General features: G+C 44.4%; 1 protein-coding gene across 1 annotated transcript in view; it reads left to right on the plus strand.

Moving 5' to 3' along the window:
• The window catches only part of LOC115139514 (5'-nucleotidase domain-containing protein 1-like), a 53,829-nt gene that overhangs the window by 12,350 nt on the left and 15,157 nt on the right, over window positions 1-26,322 (plus strand). Inside the window, exons 7-8 of the mRNA XM_029677003.2 lie at window positions 22,927-23,101; window positions 25,608-25,705. Coding sequence (XP_029532863.1) covers window positions 22,927-23,101; window positions 25,608-25,705 — 273 coding nt within the window. The remainder of the gene's footprint in view (window positions 1-22,926; window positions 23,102-25,607; window positions 25,706-26,322) is intronic.

Genomic DNA, 26,322 nt, shown 5'->3' on the forward strand with positions numbered 1-26,322 from the left:
TCTTATGAATCTCTCTCCTCTGTTTGTTCCCGGTGATTTGAGAATGCCACGCTGCCTGAGAGAACGGAGGAAATAATTGCAGGTTGATGATATGACTAAGCTAGTCAGAAGAATGGAAAGTGGGAATCTAAAGATGGCATGTTTTAGCTGGGAAGTGGCTGGGATACAGATTTAACATTTTAATAAACCCAATATGCCACTAAGAGGCAGTTGCAGCTTTATGAATGGAAGGGTTGATGTTGGCCCTCCAGGCTTAGTGTGGGTGCAATTACAGAGACCCGAAAGACAAACGTCTCGAAATCACGGTCGGAAGCAGAACCGAACAACCTGAGGAGTCTGAGGTTGTTTCAGAATAGGAACCCAAAATGCATCCCTCACAACTTTTTTTTTTTGTCATTTCAAGATGAAAGTATTTAATTAGAGAAATTACTGAAAAGCTGGTAATCAGAGAAAGAGGGGAATTTAGGCCAATGTTTTATTTTTTTCACGCTGAAGCCTGAGAATGTTTCAAATCAGATTTGGTTCCAATTTTAGGCTCTCCTTGAGGACCAGGTAATGGGAGGGGGATTGTTAGAAGTCAATTATGTTCATAGAGGCAGGACGCAACAAAGACGCAGGGCCTTAATGACTAGTGCCTTTAAGTCTAACTATGCCTTCCACACCCTCCAGAGCCCTTTAAGTGGAACAAACGGCTCACATGGATGCTTGAGCCAATCCCATGGCTTTTGTCTGGTGTTGAGACACCGCCACTGTCGCTCAATCTTCTTCTAAATGTGTTTTAACTCCAACAAAGTAAGATTGAACATGTTGTCCAAAGGGCAACATTCTTGAGTCTTGACAGATTTTTTGTAATTTGCAGAATATTTTCTACTATGGATCTGAAAGTCTGCCTCCTGGATTGAAATCTGCCGACTATATATCTTTGTTTGACTCTGAACTAAGCCAAAGGTTGTATTGTGTAAGGTGCATGTAGCTTAGGTTGGTGTATATTGCCAGCTTATCAGAGTTAGCTGTTTTTGTAGGATTATTATAGTCGTCTTATAGTGAGATGTGACATGCCATTAAAATTAGTAACTGGGGAAAGCTGGTATATCCTATTTGGTTGGCTTGAGTTCCTGAAGAGGCCAAGGCTGCCATGTGGGCACTGACTACATGTCTAATTTACATTACGTTTAAACCTTTGATTAATGGTCACAATAAAGCATGGGGAGTCTGCTTATATGGTTATATGCCTATGTGGTTATATTCACCAAAAGCATATAATCTTACAGTCCTTTGAAAGACTATGGGATGTTTTCCATGTTTTTTCCATTATCCCTCACTCTGCTTCCCATGCACTTCTGTGTTGTTGAATCAGATCAGCTCCTGTCTAGTTTGGCATGTCCAACCCAGCCCCAAAGTCCAGCCATTGAGCCTTGGGGGCTTGCCTGGGGGCTTAGAGGGCTCTGCCTGGGCTTGGCCGGGCTGGCTCGACTGTCTGGAGGTGGTGTTGGAGATAGCTTTGGCGTCTGACACCTACCAACATGACCAGCCATGGTGCGTTTTTGTTTTTGCTTCACTGGAAGGAGCTCCTGTGTTTTAGCAAATTACGAAGCTCTCAAAATAATCATAGTCGGATGAAAAACAAGGAATAAGCCTTTCTCAAGCACGATGGAAAATCCAAGCCTTTGCATGTTGGTAAACAACCCATAGCTATATTTTAGGGCTATCTTAGTGTGCTGCGTTTTCACTTTGGTCTTTAGACCAGGATATGGTTGAAAACCTGAACTGCAGAGTGCCAAACCACCACTGGTATTCAAGTGTGAAAAACCCACACGGATGCAGTAGGTTCACTTTTTAAGTTGTCTACCAACCTTACATGAATATAATGCCAATCCTCATACCTACAGTATGTTTTACACCGTGCCATTACACTAATGTCTGCACACACAATTTGTTTATGGTGCTTCTGAAGCTGCGGCCGATCATCCTTGGTGGCCTGCAGCACTAAAACATGTGGATATCTCCTTTCTGGGTTTCTGTCAAAGGTCTGTTTTTGTTTTTCTTGGTTCGACCTTTATTTTAGGTGTGTGGGTTGGGAAGAATCCCTGAACACCACTCTCCGTACGGTGGTAAGATTGTTTGGTAGAGTTTTAAGAGGTAAGCTAGCTACTTATTTTTTTCAACAGAAATTCAGTGCCAATGAATGAGGAAGAAGTTCTGAATAACACTTTTCTCTTGAATACCATGGTACCAAGGGATACGCTCACTTTCCTTTTGATGTTATTTAAATCAAATTACTCTCATTAGGCTGGCTAAAAAAGGATCCCATATCTGCTCACCCAATTATTCTCGATGGTACTAAATTGTCTGGATAACAGTTTCTCTTATATTTTTACTACTCAGTGTTAGAAAAATGTAAATGATCTTTGTAGTTCACCACTATATGTGTTCCCTCATTTTATACAATTGTTGTTGGCCATGTACACTGAGTATACAAAACATTAAGAACACCTTAATATTGCCCTCAGAACAGCCTCAATTCGTCGGGGCTTGGACTCTACTAGAAGTCGAAAGCGTTCCACAGAGATGCTGGCCCATGTTGACTCTAATGCTCTTCAAGTTGACTGGATGTCCTTTGGGTGGTGGACCATTCTTGATACACACAGGAAACTGTTGAGCATGAAACACCCAGCAGCGATGCAGTTCTTGACACACTCAAACTGGTGCACCTGGCCCCTTTTACCATACCCCATTCAAAGGCACTTAAATCGTTTGCCTAGCCCATTCACCCTCTGAATGGCACACACATTGTCCATGTCTCAATTCTCCAAGGCTTAAAAATCCTTCTTTAACTTGTCTCCTACACTGATTGAATTTAACAAGTGACATCAATAAGGGATCATAGCGTTCACCTGTATTCACCTGGACAGTCAATGTCATGGAAAGTGCAGGTGTTCCTAATGTTTTGCAACCTCAGTGCATAGTTCTAGGTGTTGTATGCGTGTAACTATCATCAGCTTAGCTCTTTCGAAATCCATACATTAAAGCCTGTTGAATCGTGTTGTTGTTTAGGTGTGTTTTGAGAAAATAAACTGTGGGAGGAGAATTACAGATACTTTCTGGCATGGAGCAGAAAGTACAGAACATTTAAAGATAGTGTTGGGTTCTCCTCTCATCCCAAAATGGGTGCTTCGTGTGTCCAATTAGGCTTTGTGTGGAATCAAGCATTTTCCCATTTTCTCCACGTGTTTGGCCTCCTGCAGTCGCAGGAGACGAATGAAGTAGGTCTGTATAACACTGAACTTCGATTTCAAAGCACTTTCCTACCAGGAAAGAAATCATAACATATAACCTATTTGAAAGGTGTTTTGTCTCTGTGATCATTTGGTTTCAAATGCAGACCTGCCAACCTGCACGCATTTTCCGTACCATGCACACAATTTGAGGTTCAAGTACGCTGGTACGAAAAACTACCAGAAAATATGCAACAACAGGCTTCTAGTTGGCACATTGTGATTTTTGACTGAACCGTCTGAAGTTGAAGCTGAGCCAATCAGACGACTGAGCCAATCAGCTCTCCATAGTCTGAGGACTATTTTCCTCCCTCAGCTCTCCACTTTGTCGGTTGATACCACTGATGTGTGAGGAAAAAGTTTAGGGAAAATGGAGAACGAGCTGTTTGCCAAATACATTTTCCAAAACTGTATGTGTTAGTCAAGCACATTACCACTACTATTTTGTAGTTAGATCCTTAGCTAAGGCATCATTATGACAAAGGTAGTTAGCTACAGCGTTTAGTCAACTAAGCGAGAACACTTTCTTGCCCAGACATGCTTTGACAGCAAAGAAACGTGCGGTGTGCGTTTGTTCAGTGTGCGTCGCTGCGTGGATAGAAACAGACATGTTAGAGAGCTGTTAAACTAATACCGTCTTTCACAGAAAGTGATGTTAGTCCTACTAAATCTTAAACAGTCTATGTCAATTAATCAGTTCTTGATCTGTCCTCTTGATATAGCTGTATGTCAACAGTAGGCTGCTAAGGATTTGATAATAGTAATTTCACCAATGACAACAAGGTGTGTTTAAATGAAAGGTCTCCCTACTAGGCTACCAAACTGGGTGGATTAGGTCAGGGATGGAGATCTGAAACAAGCTCATTATAGGCCTACATTAGTTGTTTTATATTTCAAATAGCCTACAGTAAGCTAGAGTACAGTACTACAGTTGAAGTCGGAAGTTTACATACACCTTAGCCAAGTACATTTAAACTCAGTTTTTCACAATTCCTGACATTTAATCCTAGTAAAAATTCCCTGTTTTAGGTCAGTTAGGATCACCACTTTATTTTAAGAATGTGAAATGTCAGAATAATAGTAGAGTGATTTATTTCAGCTTATATTTCTTTCATGACATTCCCAGTGGGTCAGGAGTTTACATACACTCAATTAGTATTTGGTAGCATTGCCTTTAAATGATTTAACTTGGGTCAAACGTTTCAGGTAGCCTTCCACAAGCTTCCCACAATAAGTTGGGTGATTTTTGGCCCATTCCTCCTGACAGAGCTGGTGTAACTGAGTCAGGTTTGTACACACTTTTTCAGTTCTGCCCACAAATGTTCTATAGGATTGAGGTCAGGGCTTTGTGATGCCCACTCCAAGACCTTGACTTTGTTGTCCTTAAGCCATTTTGCCACAACTTTGGAAGTATGCTTGGGGTCATTGTCCATTTGGAACACCCATGTGCGACCATCTTTAACTTTCTGACTGATGTCTTGAAATTTCCTCCCTCATGATGCCATCTATTTTGTGAAGTGCACCAGTCCCTCCTGCAGCAAAGCACCCCCACAACATGATGCTGCCACACCGTGCTTCACAGTTGGGATGGTGTTCTTCTGCTTGAAAGCATCCCACTTTTTCCTCCAAACACAACAATGGTCATTATGGTCAAACAGTTATATTTTTGTTTCATCAGACCAGAGGGCATTTCTCCAAAAAGTACGATCTTTGTCCCCATGTGCAGTTGCAAACCTTAGTCTGTCTTTTTTATTGTAACGGTTTTCTTGACTTGAAGGAGAGGCGGACCAAAATGCAGCGTGGTTTCTATTCATGGTTCTTTAATGAAGAAAACTATACATGAACAGACTGTCCGCGGTGGCGGCTCTGGCGCGGGACGCGGACCCCACTTCACCATCGTCTTAGTCCGCCTTATTGTCCGCCTCCGTGGCCTCCTAACCACGGCGACCCTACTAAATGACCCCACTAGACAGAGGGGCAGCTCGGGACAGAGGGGCGGCAGCTCGGGACAGAGGGGCGGAAGCTCGGGACTGAGGGGCTCTGGCGCCTCTGGGCTGAGGGGCTCTGGCGCCTCTGGGCTGAGTGGCTCTGGCGCCTCTGGGCTGAGAGGCTCTGACGCCTCTGGGCTGAGGGGCTCTGGCGCCTCATGGCTGAGGGGCTCTGGCGACCCCTGGCTGACTGGCGGCCCCTGGCTGACTGGCGGCACTCGCGGCCCCTGGCTGACTGGCGGCCCCTGGCAGACTGGCGGCACTGGCGGCCCCTGGCAGACTGGCGGCACCTTGCAGACTGGCGGCACTGGCGGCTCCTTGCAGACTGGTGGCGCTGGGCAGACTGGCGGCGCTGGGCAGACTGGCGGCGCTGGGCAGACTGGCGGCACTGGCGGCGCTGGGCAGACTGGCGGCACTGGCGGCGCTGGGCAGACTGGCGGCACTGGCGGCGCAGGGCAGACTGGCGGCACTGGCGGCACTGGGCAGACTGGCGGCACTGGCGGCGCTGGGCAGACGCGTAGCTCAGGCGGCGCTGGGCAGACTGGCGACTCTGATGGCGCTGGGCAGACGGGTAGCTCAGGCGGCGCTGGGCAGACTGGCGACTCTGGCAGCGCTGGAGAGGAGGAAGGCTCCGGCAGCGCTGGACAGGCGGGAGCACCTGTAAGGATGAGACGGAGAGACAGCCTGGTGCGGGGGGCTGCCACCGGAGGGCTGGTGCGTGGAGGTGGTACCGGATAGACCGGACCGTGCAGGCGCACTGGAGCTCTTGAGCACCGAGCCTGCCCAACCTTACCTGGTTGAATGCTCCCGGTCGCCCTGCTAGTGCGGCGAGGTGGAATAGCCCGCACTGGGCTATGCAGGCGAACCGGGGACACCATGCGCAAGGCTGGTGCCATGTAAGCCTGGAGACCAGATGCGTAGAGCCGGCTTCATGGCACTTGGCTCGATGCCCACTCTAGCCCGGCCGATGCGCGGAGCTGGTATGTACCGCACTGGGCTATGCACCCGCACTGGGGACACCGTGCGCTCCACAGCATAACACGGTGCCTGCCCGGTCTCTCTCGCCCCCCGGTAAGCACAGGAAGTTGGCTCAGGTCTCCTACCTGGCTTCGCCACACCTCCTGTGTGCCCCCCTCCAAGACATTTTTAGGGGTGCCTCTCGGGCTTCCTTGCCAGCCGTGTTCCCTCATATCGCCGGCTCCTCTCTCCGGCTGCCTCTGCTCTCCTAGCTGCCTCCACCTGTTCCCATGGAATGCGATCTTTTCCCGCCAGGATCTCCTCCCATGTGTAGCAACCCTTGCCATCCAATACATCGTCCCATGTCCATTCCTCTTTGCGCCGCTGTTGCTGTTGCCCGTTACCACGCCACTTGGTCCTGTTGTCGTGGGTGATTCTGTAACGGTTTTCTTGACTTGAAGGAGAGGCGGACCAAAATGCAGCGTTGTTTCTATTCATGGTTCTTTAATGAAGAAAACTATACATGAACAGACTAACAAAAACAAGAAACGTGAAAACCTAAAACAGCCCTATCTGGTGCAAACACAGAGACAGGAACAATCACCCAGAAACACACAGTGAAACCCAGGCTACCTAAGTATGATTCTCAATCAGAGACAACTAATGACACCTGCCTCTGATTGAGAACCATTTTAGGCCGAAACATAGAAATAGCCAAATCATAGAAAAAGAAACATAGACTGCCCACCCCAACTCACGCCCTGACCATACTAAATAATGACAAAACAAAGGACATAAAGGTCAGAAGCTGACATTTATGGCAGTTTTGGAGCATTGGCTTCTTCCTTGTTGAGCAGCCTTTTAGGTTATGTTGATTTAGGACTTGTTTTACTGTGGATATAGATACTTTTGTACCTGTTTCCTCCAGCATCTTCACAAGGTCCTTTGCTGTTGTTCTGGGATTGATTTGCACTTCTCGCACCAAAGTACGTTCATCTCTAGGAGACAGAACACTTCTCCTTCCTGAGAGGTATGATGGCTGCATGGTCCCATGGTGTTTATACTTGCGTACTCCTGTTTGTACAAATGAACGTGGTACCTTCAGGCGTTTGGAAATTACTCCCAAGGATGAATCAGACTTACGGAGGTCTACAATGTTTTTTTCAGAGGTCTTGGCTGATTTATTTTGATTTTCCCATGATGCCAAGCAAAGAGGCACTGCATTTTGAAATGCATCCACAGGTACACCTCCAATTGACTCAAATTATGTCAATTAGCCTATCGGAAGCTTCTAAAGCCATGACATAATTTTCTGGATTTTTCCAAGCTGTTCAAAGGCGCAGTCAACTTAGTGTATGTGAACTTCTGACCCACTGGAATTGTGATGAAAAACAACACAGTTTACTTTTTCATTCAACTATTCACATATAGAAAAATGTGAAACTGTCATTGAGACCACCTCAATTTAATTTAGGATCAAAAACAAGACTTCTGTGTTGGCAACCATTTTTTATATAATTTATGACTCTAGGTTTCAGGAAATGGCAGTTACAGGTAAATTGTCCAACTTCCTTACGCCTACATCAGCACCACCTTATCGGAAAATAAGGCGAGAGCCCTTATTTGTACATTTAAATGTATTTCTAGTCAGCTACTAAAGAGTAGCCAATTACCAAGTACCCATGAATCTATAGCCTACCATTGTTACTGAGGCAATCTTCTGCTCACATCATTATTAGGCTAAATAAGATCCATTTGCCTGTGATTTGAACAGTGTGGGTGTTGCACGCACGCCTTTTGTGGGGTCCGCGGGGCAGTTTCCCAAATGGCGTCTTGCACCAGGCACTGCTAGTGATGTGGCAGTCTGACAAAGGCAAAGACGTGGAGCCCCAGATTGTTTAGATAAGCTACAGTAAGTGGCAGTGTTTAGAAACTTTCACTCAACTTGAGGTGAAGGTCGTGAAGTCCACTTCCTCCACTTGAAAAGGCTCAAGTTGTTTCTCCACAAATCATAAACCAATCGTTGGTGATGCGAAGGGAGCATGTGAGATATGAGCCAGGTTTAACTGCATTGGGCTCTATAACTGCACTTTAATGAGCACTGGTGAAGGCTTGTTAAGCATGTCCCCGATTTAATCACTATGAAGACATGAAAGTCAGGTTCGCTCAGTGGAAGTATTTTTGACTTAGCAAAGGAAAACAAAGTGATGAATGGAACCCTCAATTCTTCTTGGTGTTTTCAGCAATTAAGCCATAATTAATCAAATATAGCCAGCCATCATCAGCAAAAATGGTTGTACTAAGACTGCTTATTTTGAAGTATTTTGGTGCAAGGAAAAAGTGACTTTTTGCTTTAGGATTGTGATTTGCTGATTTGGTAAATAACAGTGAGCTTACATTTGCTTTTCAAGATACTGGTGATGACAATGAAGTGTCACACTAAATGAGAGAATGAAAATGATCACTAAACAACTGTACATGTATGTCACCAAGGGAAAGTGTATTAGCCTAGTCCACATGTTGTTAAAAGTGGATTAAAGCTGGAAAGATGTGTGTTACTGGCAAAAAATAAACATAACCACTGGAACAACTATACTTATATTTTACTGCACATTGGGGACACCAGCACATGCAGCCTACTCCACCACTTTGCCTGAGTTTTACGGAGTGACTGGGAGGAGCACACATGAGAATATACGTTTTTAATTGTGCCAGTAAACTGGGGTAAGGCAACACTGAAATGTGCTTGGTTGCCCTGGCAATCTTGCAGATCTAAATAAGAACTAGTTTGTTAGCTAATGCTTGTCAAGGGTAGCATTTAAAGGCAGAAAATATCAAACTAGGCCACATCCTTGACCACCCTTTGCCCTCCGTGTGTTCCATATATAGATTTGCCAAACTTGTTTTTCTACCCTTGGTTTGACCATTCTTTGTTGTTCCTATTTCTTGGGTCAGTTTCCGCAGGCGCAGGTTAAGCCTACAGCAGGACTAAAAAGCATTCTCAATGGAGAATATCCATATCGTTTTAGTCCTGGTTTAGGCTTAATCTGTGTCTGGGAAACCGCCCCTGTACTCTGTTCCTTTACAACAACAAAAATGTATAGTACCCTTCAAATGTAATAAACACCAGAGCAGAACGGCTTCAAAGTATTTCTGTGCTGTGAGCCTTTTTATATATATATTTTTTTATATACTTATTCAACCAAACTAATGTTATAAATCTCAACTGTCTTTAGCCATGGTCCATAGGTGCAATCTGTCAAGATTCAAACTGCTCTGGTCAACGGGGTAGGGAAAAAAATGAAGTTTATTACTTGGCATATACTAAAGCTGAGGAATTTACGCACATCCAGGTACTCTTTTGCAGATGCTGGAGTTCTAGGTGAATCCCTGAAAAATAAGAAGGGAAACAGCGCACACTGCTGTTCATGTTCCCAGGTGATTTTGTTGCAACGTTTTGACCCTTAGGTCTCCACGGATCCCTGGTGAAGACCTAAGGGTCGAGGCGTTCGAACGATAAAGTCCCCTGGGAACATGAACAGCAGTGTGCAGGTGTTTTCCTATTTATTTTTCATAGACATGGCATGTGCCTTCAAATTCTATCTAATTAAAGTTTCCCTCACTACAGTCCACCGCAGCCGTGATGAGTGAGCCACGCCGTTTACCGACCTTTACCTCCTGAAATGGTGTTTATTTTCTGAGTAACTACCTGGTCTAACACAAGGGCCCCAACTGGAGTGGAAGGACACTTGCTTACCAAAGGGTATATTTTTCTCACCTCAGCTTATCTAAAGCCATCTGTGCGGCATTAAGTCATCACTGTCTACTTGGGTTCCTCAAGTGGATTTGCTTGGTGGTCATCCATATTTCATCCATCTGTATCCATTCAGACTCTGGGCTAAAAGTAGTAATTGATCTGCTCTTGATCAGGACGGTCACCAGACTTTGGCACACTGTCAAATGAAACTTGTGAAATTTGAATGAGCAAAATCATGTTTTCTTCTGTGACCTTCTGGTTGTAATCTTTTTAAGCACGCATGTGTAATGGTTTAATCTCGCAGCCTACTTGTCGTGAATTGAGCGTGTGCATGCAGCCCGTGTTGACATAGCAACGGTATCCATGTTTTTACAGCTTTGTAAAGCTACATGTTAAACTTGGTACCATGAAGTCATTCATGTCGTCACACACTGTATGTTCCGAACGATACGACAGTGGAAAACTGGGCAGAAAGGTCATTTGGCTGTCTAGGTTTACATTTACAGTGCACCCATAACAACTGTGAAATGAGTTGTCCAATGCTTATTTGCAGAAACATGAAAGGAGTGAATCATTGAGGCATTGTACTATAGTAGAAGATCTCAGGCTCTCTGGTCTTTATTTCTAGCAGTCATTGTGGCCAGGCTGCTTACAGTACTCTCTGAGTGCTCTGTGTTGTATCCACTATCCAGAACTCTTGGGTTTATTTCAGTGGCATGGCCATAGTTATCACCATTTTCTGCTTTTATGTTTTTTAAAGGTTGTCTTTGAAATGAGGTAGAAGCTTTTTTTCAGGGTTGTGTCCATATACAGGAAGGGCACAATTTGCATCTGCTTGTCTCTGAGGAGTGTGTATCTCTAGTTGTGTCAACAGCATTTCCCATTTTCATTAAGGAGACACAGCTTCTTATTTGACCAATTAACATAAACACTCCATATTGTTAAGACTTTCACGTTTTGGTTCTTGAATATTTTAATCCATTGTATGGTTTAGTTCATATTTTTGTTTGATAATGGCAAGTAGGGTAGGGTGCAAGTATGGTGACCAGTGTGGCCGTAATACATTTACGTCTGTTTTCATACGACTTCTGGTAAGGCATCATTCTTCAAAGGGTGGGAATGTACACTGTTATGTCTGACACTCCAAATTATGTCCCAGTTTAGTTTGTTCTTTGATCTGTGCTAGATGAGTGAGATTAGTCAAGCTTCTGTTTTGCATGCAACAATAACAGCAGAAGTACAGGTGTAGGATCTTAATTTGACCCATATTGTCACATTTGAACGTTTAGTCCGTAATGTTGCTTGATCAGTGGTTAGGCTTAGGTAGTTTATTAGTAGCCCCATTAGCTGTCGCCAAGGCACCAGCTACTTTCCCTGGGCTGGCCAAAAGTAAGCTGCATGAAAAGTGCAATGCTGTTAATGTAACGGTGTGTTAGTGTTGGTTTTCAGTGAATTCATGTAAATCACGAAGCTCATCCGCATGTGGAGGAAATCTCTTGGCAACAAAAGATGGATGAAATTAAGATCCTACATCTGTACATACTGTGCAAAACCAAATAGACCAGAAAGTCATTGTAGACTTAAGCAGCCATACTTCTAAACTCTAGGCAGATTTGTTTCTTGAGGGTGGCAAGTTTATTTGATCAGAAACATGAGTTCAGCATGTTTATATTCATCAAGAGTCAAATGTTTCACTGACATGCAACCATTAGGTGGCCTCTTTAGGGGTGTGAAAAGTCAGTTGTCATTCAGCACCATTTTCAGTATCCCTGTTAGCAATTCAGGGTTTAACTGTGTTGCACTGTACGGTAGCACCTTGATGTTGCCATAAATCATACTGTATGATGGATCGCATGAATAGGGCGTGCACAATTAATGTATAACCGTGTAATTGACGGTTATGGATAAAGACTGTCACGAACAGTTCAATGAATGACCACAATGCAGCACCAGCACACATAGAAATAAAATGAATAGAACAGGCTTGGAACTTCTAACCCTGGCAGTTTGACTGGTAAACTCATGGGTACACTCGCAATGACTGCCTGGTATTGTTATACAATCATTTCCACGGTAATGTAGAATGTTCATTCAAGTCATCCAATAGACGCGGCAAAGGGATCGATGGAACACAGACCTTTCCATTGACCAGGTGGCCGCACATTCAGCAAATCTGATCTACCAAAGTGGATATCCGTCAAATCCGTCACGGTTGATGTATTGTAACAGGTCACCAATGTGGTTACTTAAGCCTGATGAGGATCTATTTGGCTGTTTTCGCTGCATAACTTTTAGAAGTTGTCCCTTTTCAGGTTTAGAAGAAGTGACTTCTAAATGCTAACTGCCAGTCGTATAAGCTGGCAGCATAGCTAGCATATAGAAATCGGTGGTGGTAGTCTGTCTTTAATGCAGTTGATTGGTGACGATGACATGAACATGTGTTGACATCCATACAATCGTTATACTCCAATTTTTGCCTCAACAGTGTGACATACACGCCTAAATGTGGCCTAATTTTGCTGGAGGGGGGGCAATAAAGAGATTGGGGATCTTTCCCCCATGGCCTTTGCCGCCACACGTTTCCATGGCAATTCCATTGTTTTGGTCGAGTTCGATTGACCTCTTCGCCGCATCTATGCGCTGTATTTTTTTGTAATGTCAGTTGAATCAACAGATCACAGCAAATATTTGAGCATATATTTTACTTCCTGCTTTGCTCCTATAGGTACACTTGCAATGGCTGCCAGTCCACCTTTATGCCACCATTGACTTGAATGGAGACACCTATTCTCTTTCTATGGCAGCACATGCAGTCAGGAACGGAGGAGAGGAGAACATGTGCAGGTTTTTTTTTGCTACAGTGATTACTTGCCAATTACCGTCATCCTAAATTCAATGAACGTCATGGCCCTACCCATGAATCCCACTTACGGTGTCTCTACCACTACCTATAAATAACTGTCTCTTTTGGGGCTAGGGACATGCCCAGTGGCAGATCTGAAAGCATTGTTTATGGAGATTGTACCTTTAGACAGGGGGGGATCATTCATCTCCTTAAGTGCCATAAGCCTCTGTCATTAAAACAGAACCTGGCTGGACTTGCTGCTTGTTGGGACTTTTCACTTTCTGTTTCAGTCCTTTTTGCCTCCTTTTTCCCCCTTCATGACTCAGCAGGTTTGTGACCAGTGGCTTCCACCTGGGAGGAGCATCATACCGTTTGTATTTCTGTATTTTGAAAGTTAAATATCTTGAAAACTTGATTGCTAACATGCAAAACATTTTAGGACTATATCCGGGGCCTAAAATGAACACCCGCCAATGTCCACATGTGGGTAGATTTAGATCTAATTTACTTGAAAGGAAAGTCTACTGAACTGAGACTTTGTCCTTTTGTTTCTTGGCTTTTGAAAATGTTTTTTTTTTTCACAAGCTAGGTTGTTTTTCAATGTTTGAGTTTCAACTTTTAGGGAAGAGACGACAGCGCGGCTACTAGTCCGACTCAATCTCACAGGCACAAATATGACTTGAGTTGCCTTACCATGGTAACCCTGGTAAGGTGAACATTTGTGTCTCATCTGTGAAATGTTGGTAATTTTTTTAATCAACAATATATACCACATTACTTCTTACTAGTAATACATTTTTTTTTTGTTGAAACATTACCAACCATGTTCAAACATTTTTTGTGTTTTGTTGGTGTAATTTTAGCTTTAAAAAAAGTATATTTTGGCTGGTAAAAATACTGAGTGGCTGGTAGCATTTTAGATATATATGCCACATTAACAGGTGAACCAAAAAGTACATTTTAGGTTCTGACTATATCAACAATGGACTAAAATATATGTATTTATTTGTATAGTTTGAGTGGAATATTCCTTTAAAATACCACTTGTCAACTGAATAATTATGCCCACAACTTACCCATGATGTTCCACCGTTTTAAGTCAATAAGTCACCGTTTTAGTCAAAGTATGATATATTTGGGCTTGAAGTGGGATATCCGAAGTGGGACATTTGTGGAAATTTCCTTTATGAGATGACGTACAAATACTTTCAAAACTACTTTTCGATTTCAGAGCTGGTGTTTTATTTGAATGTTGACACCCACTTAGCTGTGCCAGACAGTCTGGTGTCCACTTGGCTAATTTAAAATAGGGGAAGCAAACTTATGTTGGATAATTAGTACATTTTCATAGATTTTTAGCTAGTCTGTGTAAAAAAAATATATATAATATATACATTTGTATAAATGGTATAATAGAGTGATATGACTGTATTTTTCAACCCTGCTTCCTCTGTTGCCCCAAGGTGACCACTACAGTTTTGCTCTGCTACACGTTCCGCTGCTTTGATTGGTGCAGCTAAAATTGTCTGCTATAATGAAAGGCACCTGTGAAAGAAAATTCAAGGAGCCATTGTTTATCTATTTTTTGTTGTGCCTTTTGTTACATTTGTATTGGTGTTTTGTGTCCGATGCGCTCAGGCTGTTGTTACTGTAATTTGCGGCGTGCATCACGAGCCTATCATTGTAGCCTATCATTTTACTTCCCCTGTGAGAACCATGAGCACGAGCTGACTTGGCTTTGCTGTACCGTAGTCGAAGCCTGCTAGCTGCCTACCTACCAAAGGTTGCATGCACCATGTCTATTACAATGTAGAAAAATGCACGTTTCTAAACCTTTCGATAGTTATCCATATTTCCGGAGCTTCATCTTTTATGTGTGTTTTTGGAAAATGCCAAAACTTTGGCGATAACAAAAGATGGCAAGGTCATACTGGTTTCTATCTGTGGTGAAGTTTTCCCTAAGTGCTTATGACAAATCCAGCTCCACAACCTAGCCAGCTAGCTAATCTTTTGAATACAGTGTAGTAAAGAAGAAAAAAAACAGCAACAGAAAACATTAGCTACTGTAGCTAGATAAGGTTAGCATGCTAGCTAGATACACTTTCAGCTGTCAGTGCTCTATTTGTGGATATTTCTTCACTCCATGTGGAAATCACCTCACCATTCCATCCCACCCCCGATTTGTGAATATGTATAAGTAGCCTGAGTCATTCTTTGGAGGTGGCACCTAAACGAGCATTTTCGCTCTAGAACAGGAATTACATTGAAATAGGGGCGGCATGGCCCTCTGAGGTCCTTTAACGTAACAGACACATGCATCTCATGGGCATGGACATCTTGTAATCAGAGTATTCCCGCTAGATAATATTAGAGGGCTAGCGTTACGTATGGGCATTAGGGTTATCTTTTGCAATACTAGGCCATGCCATGATATTTGCAGCAAATAATCCAGGTTTTTCACCCTGAAGATCAGATCCTAAATGCAGCTCTACCCAACTCTTCTTTTTCTAAGATGTCCATGCTAAATATAGTCTCGGTTTTATATAATGACAGATTGCAATGTCCACACTTTTGCCTTTTGGGGGAGAGTGACTATGCAACTGGCATCAGTTTCCCCAAGCTATAGTAACTGCACATTGGTGTCCCAAATCCACTATCCATTCATCTGAATTGCCATCTGTTGTTCTTCGTGTATCACTCTTCTGTCTCTATTTGACTGAGTTACAGTTCATATAAGGAAATCAGTCAATTGAAGTAAATTCCTTAGGCCCTGATCTATAGGAATACAGATATGCATCTGTTTGTCACAGATACGTAAAAAAAAAATTAGGGGCGGGGATCAGAAAACCAGTCAGTATCTGCTGTTACCACCGTTTGCCTCATACAGCGTGACACATCTCTTTTGCATATAGTTGATCAGGCTGTTGATTGTGGTCCTGTGGAATGCTGTCTCACTCCTCTTCAATGGCTGTGTGAAGTTTCCGGATATTGGCGAGAACTGGAACATGCTCTTGTACACGTCGTTCCAGAGCATCCCAAACGTGCTCATTTGGTGACATGTTGGTACATTGGGACATTTTCAGTTTCCAGGAATTGTGTACAGATCCTTGCAACATGGGGCCGTGAATTATCATGCTGAAACATGAGGTGATGGAGGCGGATGAATGGCACGACAATGAGCCTCAGGATCTCTTCATGGTATCTCTGTGCATTCAAATTACCATCAGCAAAATCCCAAATTGTGTTCGTTGTCTGTAGCTCATGCCTGCCCAAACCATACAGCCACAATGGGGCACTCTGTTCACAACGTTGACATCAGCAAACCGCTCACTCGCACGACGCCATATACACTGTTTGCCATCTGTACGGCACAGTTGGAATCGAGATTCGGCAGTGGAGAGCACACTTCTTCAGCGTGCAAGTGGCCATCAAAGTTGAGCGTTTGCCCATTGAAGTCTGTTACGACGCCGAGCACGCAGATGATCTTCCCTGAGACAGTTTCTAACAATTTGTGCAGAAATTATTCAGCCTTGTATTTTCCCCGGCACAAGGTGCACCTGTGTAATGATCATGATGTTTAATCAGCTTCTTGATATGTCACACCTGTCAGGTGAATGGATTGTCTTGGCAAAGGAGAAATGCTCACCTAACAGGGATGTAAACACATTTGTGCACAACATTTTTGAAAAATAATCTTTTTTTTCTGGGATGTTTTATTTCAGCTCATGAAACATGGGACCAACACTTTACATGTTGCGTTTATATATATTTTTCAGTATATCTCAATATATCATCACAACAGACTTGGTGAGCTGGTGTCCTTTTGAAAGGTGCTTATCTCTGTGGAAGGACTTGCCTTCATAATGTCTGTGGTATCAGGTGCCAGGGTGGCAGACATCAGCCCCAGGCCTTCAGTTTTCGCATGCTCTCTTGTGGTCTTAATCACATGCAAATCCCCGCCTAGTATCATCTTTTTAAACTCAGACACTAAAGGATACTGGCTGCTGATGACAGATGGCACCCAATCCTGAAGACACAGATGTATGTTGAACCATCTTACAAAATGTTTGTGTCCATTCGCTACGGTAGACGCAGAAGGAAAAACAGATAAAATAAGAGTCTTTGGCTTTCTTGAACCATGCCATTATTGTTACCATGGGTCACAAATTAAGATTATCCTCGTCTTTTTGCTGGCCTCAAAGAGATAGAGAAATGCGTCATGGGACATGATGCAGCAATTTGTGGTCAGTCTTCTAAAAATGGCCAATGCTCGGCCGCTGGTGGCAGTTGCCACATTTTCCCCAGGGTACAAGCAGGTGGAGCCAAACATATCCCCATGTTACCCTAGATTATAGCTTCCCTCTAAACGATTTATACACGGTCATGTATTTGTTATCTATTAACGTCAATTAGGACTACGTAAATGCACAGTGTATCTTCGTTTTGATAACCTATGTCTTCCCTGTTGATTCTGTTGATGGTAAGGAAAATGCTTGTGCGACTCGAGCTCTTTCCCCTTCACTTGTGTTGCAGCTGTTTGTGCGTCGACTGAGCACTGCCCTAATTTGCACTGTAACCGTTGATTTGTTCATCCTGTCGTCGGTCTTTGATGTCTGTGAGAGAGAGAGAGAGCTGGTCTGTTGGACGTGGTGCTGGCCTCCGATGCTGGGCAGTGCTCCAATCAGGCCTCCCCCCTCTTACTGTTACTGTGCCCAGCCCCAGGTTTCAGGTGGAAGGGAGCATTCCCCACATATTCACTTTTAAAGCCACGTAAACACACACACACACACACACACACACACACACAGGTTGATAGATCGATCATTGGGTCCTCTTCTCTGTGCGCCACCATACCACTATGCCCCTAAAATAATGTTTGGGCTGACTGTTTGAACAGCTCTGATGCATCAAGCTAGGCAAATGAATAAGGAAGGATATGACTTCTCCTTTACAATTTCAACCAGAGAGGAAGGGAGGAAACGAAGCCTATTCAAGTTGTGAGTGTTTTGAAGGCATCAGTGTATCCGTATCTTGAGTTTTAAACATGAGAATCATTGGATACAGTAGGTACAGTGTATAGCCGTGTTTAACGCTCTGTCCCAAGTGGCGCCCTATATAACGCACTACTTTTGACTGGAGACGTATGGGCCCTGGTCAAAAGTAGTGCACTACATGGGGAATAGTGTCTTATTTGGGACGCGACCTGGGTGTCTTAACTGTAGCAGGGTGGCATTCCAGAGGAAGAGTGGGGTCCTGCAGGGTCCACCCAGCAGAGGTTGTCAGGCGGGCCAGGCAGACACTTTGTACGCTGGCCAGGGCGGCCTGTTCTGTTTATTTGGAGATGAAATGGAGCGTGAGGAAAAACACTGGCGGGAACGACGGGCCTGGAGATCACAGCCAGATGTTTGTGAAATGATCCCAGCACCTTTTTTTCATAATTTCATAAAACTACTGGAGGATATCACATTAATCCGTTTGGCCCAGAGTTTTATCAGTTGTGTAGTCTTTCATAGGACACAATTGAATTGAGAATCTGAAGAGTTGGTTGTGCGACTGATTTGTGCTGTTCAGTATCTGTTTTTTTGGGGGATCCAATGCTGCCCTCTGCTGTTAAAGTCAGCTTTACAAAACTTTTAACATGATAAATAAAGCTTCCACAGAAAATCTGTTGTAATATTTGTTTTCCTTTTGGACTTACTAAATATATGCTTTTCTGTGCAATGCATGCTTTGTTATTTTGGAAACATTCGGAGTGTCTGATCTCGGGTACCAATCTCCCCTGTCGGAAGACTTGTACTTCATTAGGGTTGGTCTTGTTCTTGCTTAATGCAATGTTTCTGTTGTACCACATGATGGCAGCATGCGCAAATCTTTCACAGCCTGGAAGTTCATTGTGGAGAGTGGAGGGTCATTTTCAGTACAGAGAGGAGCTTGACAAAAATGTTTATTTTCTTTACACCATGTGGGAGCTGTAACAGATACCCTTTAGTCTTTCACCTGTATATATGCATGTTGCATATGGAAACTCAACTCCTTCATAGTACTGCTAAATGACTTAAATGTAAATGTAAATGTGAGACTGTTTGTATTTGGCATTTCATCTCCGACGCATTGACAATGCATTTGACTAGGTAGAGATTTAAAAAAAATGTAACCCTTATTTAACTAGGCAAATCAGTTAAGATCAAATTCTTATTTACAATGGCGGCCTACCCCGGCCAAACCCGGACGACGATGGGCCAATTGTGCGCCGCCCTATGGGACTCCCAATCACATCCGGTTGTGATACAGCCTGAAATCGAACCAGGGTCTGTAGTAACACCTCTAGCATTGAGATGCAGTGCCTTCGACCGCTACGCCACTCGGGAGATCTAGGATCAGCTTCCCCTCCCATCATCCTAACCTTAACCATTAGTGGAGAAGATGCAAAACTGACCCAAGATCATCGTCTAGGAGCAACTTCACCCTACTCCCACGCTATGCAGCTAGCTATTTATCCATGAGCCTCTGGTGTTTGTAGCTTATGATGACCTCTGGTGAGGCGAGGCCTGTGTTGCCTTGAGAGTGGGAGAGAGGGAGTAGAGAAGAGGGTGAGTGGGTGTGAGTGTGCTCTCCTATCCCTGCTGGCTGTAGTTGGGGCACTGTGACGCTTCCACCCTAAGTGCTCCTCCCATCTCCTCTCTGTGCCAGGATAAACTCCTGGCCTGATGAATACACTCCCTACTCATCTGCACCCGGGATGTTTCCCTAAGCCTTCTTTTCTCCTACTCGTGAAAAAAAGCAGTGCTACTTCTCACGTATATTGGCCCGCATTTTACTGCTCCACAGCAAATTCAACTATGTCCGGTTTCAATAAGCTTGCATATGTGTCCATGTTCATTTTAAATTTGGCCTTAGACTTGTCGTATTCACAGGAGACAATCAAATGCATTCCTGTTTGGGTACTTCGATGCGACATATTCCATGGATTCCTCTCTTCAGACAAAGTAGTAGAAAAGCGTGTGTTGCCGTGCTGTATCAAATGACTCCCTCACATTATAATGTATTTATTGCTTTTGATGCTTCCATTCATCAGGCTTTTTTCAGTACGGCCGGTCAAGTGGGATGGTTTGACTGAGATCAGAGCAGAGTACCATATTTAGCTCTGGCCTACTATCTTGGGCGCAGCAGGGGATCTTTAAAGAGCAGGCTACCCGAACCGCTGTCTCTCTGTGGGGGTGGGAGATGACCCACACATTCCCCTAACCGCCTGCTGCTTCCTGTGACATGGCTCAGGGAGTGGGTGTCCCAGACAGTCCTAGTGCCGTTGTACTAATCGGTTTCTCCCGTCCACTCTGTTTCATTCTACATGAGCTAGTCCTTTCCTTCATTCCAATCAGACCAGTCAGCGTCAGAGTGTCTCAGGACAGTGTTTCATTATCCTGGGAAGACTTAGGTTGCATCACAAATGGTCCCCTATTCCCTTTATAGTGCACCACTTTTGACTTTTTGATCAGGGCCCATAGGGCTCCGGTCAAAAGAAGTGCCCTATATAAGGAACAGGGTGGCATTTAGGATGCATACTAAGTGTGTCTGGTGCTTATTATTCTCTAATGAAAACCATAGACTGGCTGAGAGCCTTCGAACTTCAAACAGACAATCCACTGGGTTAGAAGGGGAGTTGTGTCTGTCTTCTGACCTGGCCTGCCAGGATGTCACACAGCCGTGGTGAATATTATTCATCCACTTGGTCAGGGCTGTCTGCCAAATGACTTTTGTAATACTCCAACCTTTACGTGGAAAATCGAACGAGCGGAAGATCATCACATAAATGTTACTCACAAGTTGTTGTTTATGAGAAAAATAGAAAAAATAATCATCTGTGTCTCGATGATTGTTTCACAAAGTCTTAGAGGAAGACCGCTTTTTAAAAAGAGAGAGCGGTTTGCTAATGTTCAACACTCCCCGTTGAATTGTTGTCATGAAATTGCTTTGTTCTCTGTCCAGGCATGCTTACCCTGTGTGTGTGTGTGTGTGTGTGTGTGTGTGTGTGTGTGTGTGTGTGTGTGTGTGTGTGTGTGTGTGTGGTTTTTTTCTTCTTCAATCTACACACAATACCCCATAACGACTAAGCAGAAACTGTTTTTTTCTTTTGACATTTTATTTAAGAAAATAATAAAACTGAAATATGACATTTACATAAGTATTCAGACCCTTTGCTATGAGACTCGAAATTGAACTCAGGTGCAACCTGTTTCCACTGATCATCCTTGAGATGTTTCTACCAATTGACATGATTTGAAAAGCACACACCTGTCTACATAAGGTCCCACAGTTAACAGTGCATGTCAGAGCAAAAGCCAAGCCATGGGTTTAAAGGAATTGTCCGTAGTGCTCCGAGAGAGGATTGTGTTGAGGCACAGATCTGGGGAAGGGTACCAAACAATTTCTGCAGCATTTGAAGGTCCCCAAGAACACAGTGGCCTCCATCATTCTTAATTGAAAGAAGTTTGGAACCACCCAGACTCTTCCTAGAGCTGGCTTCACAGCCAAACTGAGCAATCAGGGGAGAAGGGCATTGGTCAGGGAGGTCACTCTGACAGAGCTCCAGACTTCCTCTGTAGAGATAGGAGAACCTTCCAGAAGGACAACAATCTCTGCAGCACGCCACCAATTAGGACTATTGAAGAGTGGCCAGACGGAAGACACTCCTCAGTAAAAGGCACACGACAGCCCGCTTTGAGTTTGCCAAAAGGCACCTAAAGGACTTTCAAGACCATGAGAAACAACATTCTCTGGTCTGACTCTTTGGCCTGAATGCCAAGCATCACGTCTGGAGGAAACTTGGCACCATACCTACGGTGAAGCATGGTGATGGCAGCATCATGCTGTGGGGATGTTTGTCAGCGGCAGGGACTGGGAGACTTGTCAGGATCGAGGGAAATATGAACAAAGCAAAGTACAGCGAGACTCTTGAAGAAAACCTGCTCCGGAACGCTCAGAAATTCAGACTGGGGGCGAAGGTTCACCTTCCAACATGACAACGACCCTAAGCACACAGGCAAGACAATGCAGGAGTGGCTTCGGGACAAGTCTCTGAATGTCCGGAGAAGTCTCTGAATGCCAGGCAATTTTATAAACTTGATCTCCACTATAAAAAGTATCTAGACATTATCTCACATTTCTTTGAGACTAACATTTAGTTTAACAGCAGAGATTTGTATACACCTTGCTGTCTGTCTCTCTGACATTTGCAACATTGATTAAATATAACAATTTGATCTCCAGCTGTCCCATAGTAATGAACATCTCAGGACGGGAGACAGACAGGCAGCGTTTCTCAGCTAGTTGAAATCATGAATCAGCTGGCATCATTTTGATGGATATATATACAAAGACATATCAATTGAAAAAAGGAAAAACAAAACAAAGTGCAAATAGTTTGCAGTCTTTCCAGCTTCAGTTTGAAGTGATTGTGTTGTTAGCTGTGTTGTTGCCTAGATCCTCTGAACAAAGGTGTCCTGACGAGGGAGCACATGTTCTATGCCAGGTGAAATCACACCTCATTAGCTCATTGTTATGGATTTATCCAAATAAATATCACTAGAAAACAGCTTAAACAAATGCAAATGCTACTGTTGTTATTCTGGATGCACTGTTTGATGTGACTATAAATTAGCCATAGTTGGGATAACATTTAGAATGAACGACTGGGTAGCGTCTCTGGCAACCGAATCGATAAAACGAACGATCAGCCGGCTTGGGTAGCGACCCTAGATTTGTGTCGGGACTATATCTTGTGGAAGGACGAAATAGCATGAATAAATTCATCAAACCAAAGTTTTTAATGAAAATGTCAATCATTATTATTATTATCAGTAGTAGTATTTGAATATGTTAGTAACCCTTTGTATAAAAATGATAATGCCCTATATGGCCAGTCCTCAACCCGTGCCATATGTCTCCCAAACACAGGCTTCGAGGGCATTAACACTTAAAATAATGCCCTCTCTAGGATGCCCTTAAAGCCAATCAGAAAGGAGTATTCAACAATGCCATGGTATAAGTGAAGATATTGCATGTGCATGGTTAGATGTTTTTTTGTTTTGTTTGCCTGTCCCTCAGAGGATGCAGGATGGTACTTCCCCAGTGTAAAGAGGGACCCTGGCCGTTACCTGCAGCCCTGCTCCGAGTCCGTCAAGACCTGGCTGAGGAGCATGAAGAGTGCTGGGAAGGTCCTCCTGCTGATCACCAGCTCCCACAGTGACTATTGCAGGCTCATATGTGACCACATCCTGGGGTGAGTTAGTAGAGGGAATCGGTCTGGAGACCAGACCAGAGACCACACACTGCACTGACCACATCCAGCCAGGTCCCAGGTTCCAGGGCCCAGCCAAGACCCAGCCTGCCTGTCTTTACCACCGTGTACCAACACTTCTTTTGACCAAATACCAATTGACACACTAGTCCCTATATAATGCACTACTTTTTTGACCAGGGCTTATAGGGCTTTGATCAAAAGTAGTGTACTATTTAGGGAATAGGGTGCGATTTGGGATACACAGCATAAACCACACCTCACTGGGGCCAGGCACTAACCAAACTGGTTGAGCCCCAATATGGGAGAGAATACCAGTCGGGGCTAAAGTCCAGACTTTTTTAATGGTTTTATGATGAGCCTCGACTGGTTTCAGCCCTACTGGCTCTTCTCCCGCAACCCACATTGCGTACAGCTCCCATATGCCTCTATCCCTCATTCCTTCAGTCACCCCCGGTTTTATATGGCTGTCTTGGGTTACAATCACCATCACACACCACTCACACCCTGGTCAGCTAGCCTGCTGACCAGCACACCCTCTCACCACGGTGCCCTGTCAGCTCTCATTCCCACCCAGCCCAGCAGAGATACAACAGCACATTAAACTAGTAAGTCTTCCCTATAACTTTGCCTGACCATATGCAATGGTGATGTTTGTCCTAGCCGGCTCTCCATAGACTCATTATTACTAGCTGTGGGCTGACCTAGACCAGAGGACTGGACTGTGTCAGTGGTGCCTCTCTCTCTCTCTGCAGTGTACACTATGTGGTCTAGGGTTATTGTTCTAGCCTAAACCCTCTTACACACTCGGTCAGGAGGCAAGAGGACGACTCGTGGAAAGCAGACTGGTGCTGTGGCTGAATAGAATGCCTTAGTGAAGTGTCTCTGCCCATGATCTAAACAGCTAACAGACACACTCACATGTCACCAGTATTACTTCACAGTGGAGAACTTGATCATGAGTATTAATCCATCCAAGGCCATAGCCTAGCTAAAGTAAGATTTGATGCCCATCTGGTAAGAAACCAACCACACAGATGATCTATTCTCCTGCTCCACTCTGCTATTATAGCTGACCGTTATGGAGAGTTAGACTCAGGGGAGAGAGGGGCGGTGGGGGCTGAAATCAACCGTTTGTTCTGAATGTCTACTAGGTCTCCGGGGACCTCTATGGCCCAGACTTCCCCCCCACAGCCATTTCCTGTCAAACAGCATGGCCTGGCTCGGCCCGGTCTCTGTTGTTCCTCCCCCCCTTCCCCTGTCTCTCCTCCACTGTTTCACTGGCCGCCCCCTTTCCTCCTCGCCACCTTTAACCCTCCGACATATGTCACCTCCCAAGGAGCCGTCATGTCAGGTGGGAGCCCGACTGTGTGTGCGCAATATAGTGTGTTCAGAGAATCAGTTTACAAGGCCTGAGGACTGTGTGTGCAATATAGTGTGTTCAGAGAATCAGTTTACAAGGCCTGAGGACGCCTGATTTATGTTGCGATAACTGAGGCGAGGAAATCGTGCAGGCTGCGTCTTGTGGTAGCTCTGGGATAAGCTTTGCTTTGTTCTGCTGTACGGGCTGGCCTGCATGCTAATCCTCCTGTGTGTTGTGTTGTTGTCCACAGTAGCTGTTGTGGTAGGACAATGTCTGGCTTCACAGTCAACAGACTCCGATGTGTGACTCTTTCTCCTGCAGCCCCAGGCTGGAGTCTATGAGCTATATGCTTTTCGACACCTCTATAATACATAGGCACTCCCCAGTGAAGAATGCCCTCTCACCTGATCTGACTTCTGTTTTCCGTCAGGAAGAACAACTCGTTTCTCCTGCCCTCTTAAAAGCCCACGCTTCTCTCGGTAGAGCAGTCTGGCAACTGTAGCCCTGCGGGCTGTGGGCCAGGGACGGAGAGCAGTCAGAAGGGTCACAACAAGACCAGGGCTGCCAGTCAGGCCCCTACCAACCAGGACCCATGGTCTGCTCCAGGAGTATCTAGGTGACTCCTTGGCATGGCCAGCCGTGGGAAGATGAAACCATAAGTCTACAACAGATATTTTTTATACTTCCCCGCTATGCTTTTTGCTGGCTAGAATAGGATGTAGCGATAATGTTATGCTATGGCAGGAATATGTTTGACTAGCTCCAAAGGATGCAACCCTGGTCGGTATGTCTGCTAGCTAGTGCTTGGAGCTGGACACTGATGCTGACCTAGTGTTAATAATCCCTATGAGTGTACGTGTTTGTCTTTTTTTGGTCTGTTGTGAGTTTATTTCTCTCTGGGGAAATGTTGATATTGTTCCCTAACATTTCCCTCCGTTCCCTTTCCATAAATGCACTGTTTATGGTTGACTGGTTTTCATCAGCTTCCTAATGTTTAGTTCAAGCAATGTTTTTTTTTTTAAATGTTCTTGTGCTAAACAGGAATGGCGTCCAAATTTTGACCTTACACTAAGCCTGTATTTGTTTGTAATAATCAGATGGATAATTTCTCATTGGCTATTGCAGGAAGGACTGGGAGGAGCTGTTTGACATCATCATCACCAACGCCTTGAAGCCTGGGTTCTTCTCCCTGGTGCCCCAACAGAGGCCCTTCAGGACTCTGGGTGAGTTCCTGCCGGCCTGCCTATCTGTATGTCTGCCTTTTCACACAAGATACCTGATGTACAGTACACTTCACACCAACACTAAGCACTGTGGAACAGCCCTTTGCCTTCATCAAAAAGAGCTTTTGCAGGGCTGTAGATTTTACACCCCAATGGGATCTCATGATGGTGATTACTGAAACTTATCGTGGGGGGCAGGTCTCAGGTTGGACTCATTGGCAGTCAGGATTGTTAGTCTCCATTGAGTGATGTTAACACACCAGGTTCCCATTATCCAGCAGTCAGGAGATAAAGCTGTGTTCAGAGATAAAATACTAGTTCTTCCAACTAGCATGGAGGTGAGTCTTCAGACGTTTAAGGATTTTTAAAAATATTTATTTAACTAGGCAAGTCAGTTAAGAACAAATTCTTATTTATAATCACAGCCTAACTCGGCCAGACCCTCCCCTAACCCGGACGACGCTGGGCCAGTTGTGCGCCGCCCTATGGGACTTCCGATCACGGCCGGTTGTGATACAGCCCGGGATCGAACCAGGGTCTGTAGTGGCGCCTCTAGCTCTGAGATGAAGTGCCTTAGACCGCTGCGCCACTCGGGATAATTAGGAGTACGAAACTAG

This window comes from Oncorhynchus nerka, linkage group LG13 (assembly GCF_034236695.1).
Source record: "Oncorhynchus nerka isolate Pitt River linkage group LG13, Oner_Uvic_2.0, whole genome shotgun sequence".
Classification (NCBI taxonomy): Eukaryota; Metazoa; Chordata; class Actinopteri; order Salmoniformes; family Salmonidae; genus Oncorhynchus; species Oncorhynchus nerka.